This window comes from Dendrobium catenatum, unplaced genomic scaffold, assembly GCF_001605985.2.
Source record: "Dendrobium catenatum unplaced genomic scaffold, ASM160598v2 fragScaff_scaffold_542, whole genome shotgun sequence".
NCBI lineage: Eukaryota > Viridiplantae > Streptophyta > Magnoliopsida > Asparagales > Orchidaceae > Dendrobium > Dendrobium catenatum.
In genome coordinates, this window is record NW_021319004.1 from 2,773,565 (window position 1) to 2,782,991 (window position 9,427).

The 9,427-nt window shown below is 35.2% G+C and overlaps 2 protein-coding genes across 2 annotated transcripts; both read right to left on the reverse strand.

Annotated features, from left to right (window-relative positions):
• Positions 1–355: 355 nt before the first annotated feature.
• Positions 356–2,442, reverse strand: LOC110095834 (pentatricopeptide repeat-containing protein At1g08070, chloroplastic-like). Its single transcript, XM_020821543.2, has one exon. It carries the CDS (start codon positions 2,408–2,410, stop codon positions 674–676), a length of 1,737 nt encoding a protein of 578 aa, XP_020677202.1. The 5' UTR covers positions 2,411–2,442; the 3' UTR covers positions 356–673.
• Positions 2,443–3,815: 1,373 nt separating this feature from the next.
• Positions 3,816–9,427, reverse strand: LOC110095836 (ylmG homolog protein 2, chloroplastic). The gene is made up of 3 exons (XM_020821545.2): positions 9,182–9,427; positions 8,896–9,095; positions 3,816–4,259 (listed from the first exon to the last, which is right to left on the reverse strand). Exons 1-3 carry the CDS (start codon positions 9,389–9,391, stop codon positions 3,986–3,988), a joined length of 684 nt encoding a protein of 227 aa, XP_020677204.1. The 5' UTR covers positions 9,392–9,427; the 3' UTR covers positions 3,816–3,985.

Genomic DNA, 9,427 nt, shown 5'->3' on the forward strand with positions numbered 1-9,427 from the left:
CCCAGATTTTTAAAAAGGAATTATCTAATGTCTAATGCTATGATGAAAATGTAGAGAATTTGATAAAAATGAAAACTAGGGATTAAAAATTTGGGTATTACTATTATAAATGGAGGTACTTGGATCTTAATTTTGTAAATAAATAAGATTTAAATGTTATGCATATGACTGCAAAATAAAAATGCAAAGCTATTGCACTTAAAACCTGTTGGTGTTTTTGTTTTATTGCTATTATTTAAAACTTTGGGTTCTCTTTATGATGATGTCTTTATGTTCTGTGAAATACAAATCACACCTTCATGCTAGAATTAATGCTGTTGCAAGTATCAAATTAGAGTTCCAGTCTCCATCATCATTTTTAGGATCATCAATGACATAATCTATATACAAAATAAACTGATACTTCCAGTTTAAAAGAACAATCATATATGTTTAATCATAGCAGTGTAAATAAAAGAATATGGATTTGTAGATTTATGGCTTTTAGTGTACCTGCTAGCATGAATCTTCTTGACCTTGCGGCATCTAAGGAGTTGCTGATGTAAACGGTTTGGAGTTATTTCTTTGAGATGTTAGTGTTCCAGTTCAATTTCCAAGAATAGCTTCCTTGTGTAAGAGCAAACTGAGTTCACTAATTTCTTTAGTTTTCCTTGGGCAATGCTGAATGAATTTCTTATCCTGCAAAACAAGCACTAGAGTTCTTCTTGTCTATCTCAACTAAACTAAATCCAGGAGCCTTCTTCATCTCATTCTCCTTCATCCTCCTCCTCATTCTCGCCGCATCTTCCCATCTACCGGCATCCGCATACAAATTTGACATCAGAACATAGAATGTGACATTGTGAGGATCCAATTGCAAGAGATTGTCCACTACAAGCTCAGCCATCTCAACATTCCCATGCATCCTACAAGCTCCAAGCAAAGCTACCCAAACAGCTTTGTCTGGCTTCACCTCCATCCTCTCTACAAACTCATAAGCATCACTAAGCCGACCAGCACGCCCGAGAAGATCCACCATGCAAGCACAATGTTCCACTGTATGATTAATGCCATAATCTCTCTTCATGCTATCAAACTGTCTCAGCCCCTCCTCCAAATGACCAGAGTGGCTGCAAGCTGCCAAAACTGAAGTAAAAGTGAAGCTATTAGGTGTTATTCTTTCATCTTTCATCTTCGAGAAAAGCTCAAGTGCTTCCTTAGCATGGCCATGAGCCGCATAAGCCCCAATCATTGCACTCCAACTTATCACACTCTTTGATGGGAGGAGCTTTTGAAATACACCTTCGGCGAAATCTATCTTCCCACACTTTGCATACATGTCGAGCAATGCGTTGCCGACTCTCATATCAATCTCTAGTCCTCTTTTACATGCAAGCTCATGAACCCATCTCCCAATCTCCAGGTTTCCAAGACCAGCGCAAGCAGATATGACACTTAACAATGTCACACTATCAAAGCTGAGATTTTCAGCTACCATCCTTCGAAAAATCCCGATTGCCGCAGTTTCATCACCGTTCTTCTCATACACAGCAATTATGGTGTTCCATGTAGCTAAGCTCCGAACCGGCATCGTCTCAAACAGGGACTTAGCCACTTGACTCTCACCACATTTACCATACATTGCAATCAGTGCATTTGCCAATGAAATATATGAACCCAGACCAGATTTGATCACCACATCATGAATTGATCTCCCAAGACTAAAACACCCTAACTCATTGCAAGCTGGAAGAATGCTCACCAGGGTGATCTCATTAAACTGAATCCCTAAATCAATCATTTTCGCAAAAACACTCAAAGCCTTCCCAAAGACACAATTCTGAGCATAACCAGCTACCATTGCAGTCCATGACACGGTACTCCTCTCCCCCATCCCGCAAAAAACCAACTCTGCATCAGAAATCTCCCCACTCTGAAAGTACATTGTTACCAACGAGCTCTGCGCGAAGACATTAAACTCGAATCCGTTCTTCACGACGTTGCAGTGAGCCTGCTTTCCTTCTCCAATGGCAGAAATGGCCGAGCAAGATCTGATCACAAAGGGAAAAGTGAAGCGATCGGGCGAGAAACCGGTGCGGTGCATCTCTTTGTACAGAACGGGGACCTCTTGACATGGGCCAATGCTGGCATACCCTCGAATTAGGGTATTCCAGAGAAAAGAGTCTCGTTGAGGCGTTTCGTCGAACAGCTTGCGGGCGTAGTCCATGGTCGAGGACAGAGTGTAGGTGTGGAAGATGAGTTTGGTGGCGAGATCAAGGCGCGAGCTAAGGCCATGGATTAGCAGAAAAGCGTGCAGGCGTTTGAGGTCGGAGAGGGAAGAACAGGAATTTAGAAGGTCGTTAGGTTGAAGACAACCTCGGAGAGAAGGCGGGAAGGAGAGATTAGTTGGGCTTAGGTGAGTTCGAAACATTATTGAGGTTAAAAAAATAATAATAAAGAAAATTTAAGGATACATTGATGATTTGGCATAGAAACTTAAACGTGCAAGCGCAAAGCTATTAAAGATATAAGAAATTAAAATAAATTGTTTTTTAATTAAAATTTATGTTTTGGACAACTTTTTAATATAAAATTTTTGAACTAGAATTTTTTTTATTAAAAAACTGCTTTAAAAAATATTAAGAAAACTGTCTCAAATAAAATATAAGACTTCATTTGAGATAGCTTTTAATCATTATTTTTAATGCTTTATAAAAATTATTTTTTATCAAATAAAGTCTAATTCATATTCAAGATATGAATAGTTAACATGTGATGATTTAGGGAAGCAACAAAAGTCAGGCATTTTTTTATAGGATTTTAATTTAATTATATTGCTATTATTTATTAGTTATTAAAATAAAAAAATTGCTAATCAGTTTTATCTTTTTATTCCTCTCTTTATAGATTTAATTTTTATATAAAAATAGGTTGTTTTATGATAGTATAATCAAAAGATTATCATGATAAATAAAAATTTATAATCTATTTTTAAGATAAATACAATATAAATCAAAAGAGCTGTATTATAAAAAATAGATTATGAAATAAAATTGTATATTAGCGAATAAGTAATACTTTAATCACTTATATTAAAAAATAAATATTAAATTATATTGATAATGAAACAATTACTTAACTTTTTGAGATTATTAAAAGTGTTTGTTAGAAATTACAAATTTTTTTCATCTTACATTTTATCTTTTTAAAATAATAAGTTAAAAAAATTGCTAATATTGGTCTTTAACTTGGATGGAATAAATAGAGAAAATATTTAGAAAAGTCTTTTTTTTTTTGGAACTGGAGTATCGGCCCGCTGCCACGTCAGCTTGTAACGTTTGGAACTAGGGTATCGGCCCGTTGTCACGTCAGCTTGTAACGCACTTAGCGGTGTCCACTAGTCCCTCGGTGAGTCTACCATCAATCAGCCGCACAGGTGCAGGACCCACAATTATTTTCTCCCCACTTAAGGAGTCGTGCCGTATGAAAGGGGATTCATATTTAAAAAAGTCTGATCCACTGAAGCAAATTGGACATGCTTTTGTAATATTTAATTAAAATTATCTCAACAAGATTAAAAGCTATTATTATGTCAGTATCAGAGTGATGACAAACTAGTTATTAAGAGGGCTTCAGCTATTAAAATTTCATTAAAAAAGGGTTTTTTTTTTTTTTTTGGCTTCAGCTATTAAATTTCATTAAAAAAAGGGTTTTTTTTTTTTTTTTTGATAAATTCTCAAAATCCAACTCTCTGGTTATTTTTGCCATGTTATAATTTCAATAAAACAAAAAGAATTAGTGAGGGTATGCTGAGCATTTCTCAAACAGATTGAAGATTTATAAACAATATAAGACAAAATTTCAAAATTTCAAGAAGTATTTTAAACAACAAAGCTGGAACAAACGATAGACTTCTACTACAGAGGCAAGTTAAACAGTACGTAGCTCATACAGACATCAATTTCCCTTAGTAATCAACAGTGGCAGAACCTGAAAGAAGAAGAAACTACATTGCAGAATGCTTCTTGTCTTGTCTCTTACTTCTCTTATTGCATATCCTTCTAATCCACTTTTCTTGTGCTGAAGTGAGATTTTGGAGCAAGGGAATGGGCGTCCATGGCTGACATACTGAGCTTAGTGGAAGCTCAGCAGGAAGGGCGGCGGCGGTGCTCGTGAAGGCATTTAGGACAAGGAAAGCCAATATAGGAGACAGATCCAATGTTCCACCAAGAGGGGGGATAATCCCACGAAATATGTTTAGATAAGGATCGCATATAGTGCTAAAGAGGAAAAAATAAGATTTAAGTTAGAAATCGGAAACCAGTAACAGAAAGCAAGATTTGTCTTTTCCTGATGAAGAGTTCAGTTCTTTAATAATCCTTTCAGTAAAATTTTAAAGCTGTTACTAATATCACATACTATCTTTATGCAATTGCTAACAGATGATGGGGTGAATGAAATTTGAAGTGTTTTTCTTCTTCTTTTTTGAAAATGATGATGCTTTCAATTATTGCAAGCAGCATTTCAAAATACTGGGTAACTGGGCAAAATATAGTCTGCACTGAAAGAATTAAAGGATCATTTCAGTTTGAATACTTATTATTAGCTGTTTTGCCAGTAAGAGAAAAGGGAGAAGGCAAAACTTGAGAATTCCCCGCACGCGAAATCCATATACATGGCTTACAGAAAAGATGAGAAGAGAGTCCTAACAGTTCCATACTTTCTTGTGCATAACTAAAATACCCAAAGCTTTGTACCTAAATGATAGGAAATACTTGAGTTCTACCCTAATAATAATTGGTCAAAATAGCGAGAATAATACGAAAATATGTCGGGGGTTCAAGGGGGAAGCAACCCCTGACGGGGTTTGTCCTGCCCGGTCAGGTGCCCCAAAACAAATTTTGGTTGTAAGGATATTTTTGGATCCTCTTTATTAGTTCTTTTTGTATTTAGTTCATCGTTCATACACAATATGTTTAATTATGTTGGGGCAATTGCCTAAAGACCATGGTATTTTAAAACTTTTAGGGATGGCAATTGCCTAAAAACCCTTATAATAAAGACTAAAAAAATACATGAAGCGGGACAAATTACCTAAAGAATCATATAATAAAAAATTGCCCCTCCTGGCCTTAAGGTGGATCCGTCCATGCCTCTATTATACTTCCCTATTTATAAAAATTAGTATCAGAGAGCTTTTCAATCCCCTCCCACCTCATCATAGCCTTCCACGATTCTGAACCCTAACTACACAACCTATCCATGCATTCGAACCTCCTCAGAACCCCTCCTTATTCATGCCATGCTGCTTTCATTGAAGTCCTCACACGATCCGCCTTGTCCAGCATTACGTTTTCTCTATCTCAAGTGCATTGTGTTGCTATAGGGCACACTCACTTGCACTGCGACCACTCCTTGCAACTTTTGCTTCATATCCATTTATATCTGCCACTCCCACAAAGCCTACCCACCACAGCACTTTGCAACATCACTTACACTAGCATTAGCCCTCCCACCAAAATCTAGATCTCATATGCCTTGAAGGCAAGCGAGTAAATATTTCTTCCATAGAAAATTAATAAATTTCTTTTAAATATTTTATTTTGATTTCATTATAAATGTTTTATTTTCTTTAATAAATTTTATTAGTATTTTTTATTTATTTTTAATATTTTTATTTGATTTTTTAGCTGATGATGAACTAAGTTAATCTATTGATATTTTATGGCATATTTATGGATTATTTTAATTTTATGAGTGTTTTTTTTTGGGTGCAAGGCATATACCACAAGGCATAAACCACACCTTAATACCTTATTAAAGTAAAACACCTCAAATCTCGATTTCATCTTTTTAAACCTTGCATGCATCAAGTGGGTATCGACCCTCAAGTATTATAAGCTAAAGAATTTCATCAAGAAAAAGGATGTTGCAAAATCAACTTTTAAGCGACATATATTCCCATAATGAATTGAAGGCGCAACATTTATTCGTGTAAATATATTGGTTGCAAACTTATAAGCTTCTTGAAATGTCATTGAAGCTGGCTTTCTAGCTCATATTAGAAGGTTGATTGTAGTCAATGAATCTCATCACATGATAATCCTTAAGTTTGTTGAACTTTGTTGTGATCATCATATTATCATCAGACCATATTTGTACACTATGACCAATCCACTCTATCAGTTCAATATCCTATCTCTGAATGTTATAATGGTTGATTTGTACAATAGTCATATTATCAATAATCACAAAATTGATGCAATAAGTATAATATCTACCAAAATCCTCAATCTCATTCGTACTAACATCATTTTCTGCAACCTCTTACTCTTACAACTACTTCTAAATCTTACACAAGTTAGCCTTAAAACAAGCAATACGTACCAGTATCAATATGAAATGTCAAAAGCACCTAAACTAAAGGATTATATGGATTCTTGGAAAGACTTGATAAACCAATTAAAATAAAAAGCTTAACACTTTCAATTCCCACTATCATATCAATTTCTTCTAATCAAGGCGTTTCTTTTTCTTTGTTAACCTAGTAGGTTAATGTGCTTCATTTTTAATATTATCAACTTTTCATCGAAGTTACTAATTTTAATGCTAAATAAAATGCTTTAACTTTTCCATGCCAGAAGCAATCAAGTATTTGGAAAACAATTCAAATATCACTAATGCTTTGAGGAGATGATGAAGATAATAATCGTTAACGATACACTAAAATTTTAAAAGAAGCGGATTAATAACTGAAATCAGTAATAGGAGCCGAATCAATAATTAATTTGAAAAGAAGCGAATACAGATTTACGGAATAACGCATTCATAAAAACTGGAAAATAATTTTTTGATTTGGATGAAAACGTTTCATGCATTCGGTTGAATGAGTGAAACCATTTAACGGTTTCACCAGGGCACGGACTACGAGCTTTTAGCACAAAATTTGAGCAATGAATCGGTATTACTTATTAGAAATGTAAAATCAACTTGTGTAGACAAAAACATGTCATATTAGGTGAAAAGCGGTGATGTCTAATCAATTGTTCTTGTGATAGATGGTATAAATTAGTTATACCATTAACATTTTTGCAGAATTAAATTTTTGAAACTGGTATAAATGTTTGATTTATGTAAGCTCTACTATATAAAAGGTGCATCAATAAGTAAAGTTTAACATTGACAGAAATTTATTTTAATAGATTTTTTTTGCAAACACTTGAGTACTTGAGTTTTCTTTTTTTTTTTCTTCATTATGCATTGGTCGAATCTTTAGAAACCTCAAGGCATCCCCACAAAAGAAATTGTTGGATATTGCAAGAACATAAATGCATGCCTGTATGACAAGCTCTTTTGATAGTTTGCTTAAGTAAAATGCAATTAAATAAAATTTTTAGTTGTTACATGCATGTATAGACAGGCGATAGTGATTCTTTACTTTGTTATTTATAGGCTTAAGCTATGAAAATAGTCATCAATAAGCCAATATATTTCTTAAATGCTTCCAGTTGAAAATACGTAAAAGAGAAGTTCTGAGAACGCGATTGTCATCTGGGTGACCTTCACTTTTTCTCAAATGCGGTATCATGATGTACGATGTGAAAGAGAAGGTGGTAATTGATACAGCGGTTCCAAAGTTCTTGAGGCGGTTCCTTCTGAACCGCCTCAGCCAGCCCATCATGGGCCGGCTCTTGTATATCAAAGGAGGCAATTTCGCCTCCTTTCTTGCCCAAATTAAATTACCGCCTAAGGGTGGGGTCCACGGGATTTGAATTTATTTGAAAATTATTTTTAGGAAAGATTTGAGGAGGTGGAAAAGTCTTTAAATAGGAGAAGTAAGAGGTAGGGAAGGGCATGCAAGTATTGTTTTCTTCTTGGAGTTTCTTGGGTGTTTTGGGCTCTAGACTCTCTTGTCTAGAGATTTGGGAGAGACGATCCTCCTCTCGAATTGAGGATCACTTGTATCTTGATTTCGTGTTGCTTTTGCTTTGTTTCCCTTATTGCAATTTAGTTATTTGGGGCTGATTTGGCCAGATTTTGGCTGAATTCTCGCTGTTTTATCTCCAATTAGTGATAGGTTTGCTTGCGAACTCAAGTATTCCCTTACGGTTACTTGCGAACTCAAGTATTTCCTATCAGTAATTTGAATAATCTTCAAAGGCAACCACTTAATCTTGAGCATGTTATTTTTTACCATCAATGGGTTTCAGTTGAGGAATGTAATATTTTGGATATCTATAAGAATAAATGAAAAAGTTATTGCCCAAATATAAAAGGAGGAAGTTTTTAAATTTAGCGAACTAGCAAGACCTCCATTATAAGTTCAAGTTTAAGTTTTGTTGCTGTCCAACTCAAACCCAACTACAAGCTTGCATGCATATATTGTTTAATGAGAATTAATGGTTTTTAGTCCTTTGTATGTTATTTGTATGCAATTCTGCTGTCTAGGTTAATAATAGTAATTGTCAAATATTTCAGTATGATTATATGTAGTTGATTGCAATGGGAACTTAATTTTTTGTATTTTGTTAATTGTCAACTAGTTTATGTTGAGTACGTTGTTCTCAAATTATTCTATTATATATTGTGTATTTATCAACAACAGTTGCCTGATGAATGTCCTGACTATAAGATTATTTAAATTTCTAAAATAATAATTCTGGATTCAAATTAAAATGAAGTTATAAGTTTGCCTTAGAAAAATAACAAACATTGTTACAACAGATTTCATAACCTTTTTTGCTCGCCATATAATCCTAATCAAGACAGAACAAACACATTTTTTTTTTTCTAAATTCACTTTTTTTATTTTTATTTTAATTCTAAACTCTTAACGAAGTGCAAGGAAAATTGGACAAGATGGGAAATAAGAGACAATCTATAACAAATTAGTGAGGAAAAGGAAATCAAGTATACCTTAGAGGACTGACAATGGCCGGAGGGGAATTAGGGAACCAAGTAAGAACCAACCTAACAACCAACAGCGTATTATATATATTCAAGAAGTTAGAAATTCCGTTCGCCACTAAAACCCCCGCCACAGAATCCCCAGGAAGGATTGCAGCAAAATTATGAACTGACAACGAGCTGCGATTCCCACGATTTCCGCAACGAACCTGGCAGAATAAGAGAAAAAGAAATTAATAAATTAGTAAGGAGAAGAGTGACAATAAAAAGAAAAAGGGTTTTCTCTCTGGATTACCTCGGCCAAGAATGTGCGGATCTCAGTGGAAAGGGAGAGGAGGGGCTTGACCCAGGGGTGGTTGGCGGCAGCGGCTATGGCGGAGTCTAGCGTTTCAAGAAGCCGAGCTACGGCGGCGGTAGGGCGGTCTTGGAGAGGGGGCTTCGAATGGAGGCGGAATGAGGAGGAGACGAGGACGGCTTGCGGAGAATCCGTGGGGAGAGGAGCCATGGTTTCACCTCTTTAGTCCGGTCAGAGATCACTGCT

What these genes read in the sequence shown, in the direction of transcription:
- LOC110095834 (XM_020821543.2), bottom strand. Translation starts at nt 2,410, where the DNA reads ATGTTTCGAACTCACCTAAGCCCAACTAATCTCTCCTTCCCGCCTTCT.
- LOC110095836 (XM_020821545.2), bottom strand. Translation starts at nt 9,391, where the DNA reads ATGGCTCCTCTCCCCACGGATTCTCCGCAAGCCGTCCTCGTCTCCTCC. An exon ending in TCCGCACATTCTTGGCCGAG is followed by an intron (nt 9,096 to 9,181) that starts GTAATCCAGAGA and finishes TTATTCTGCCAG; the next exon opens with GTTCGTTGCGGAAATCGTGG. An exon ending in GCCATTGTCAGTCCTCTAAG is followed by an intron (nt 4,260 to 8,895) that starts GTATACTTGATT and finishes TTTCCTCTTTAG; the next exon opens with CACTATATGCGATCCTTATC.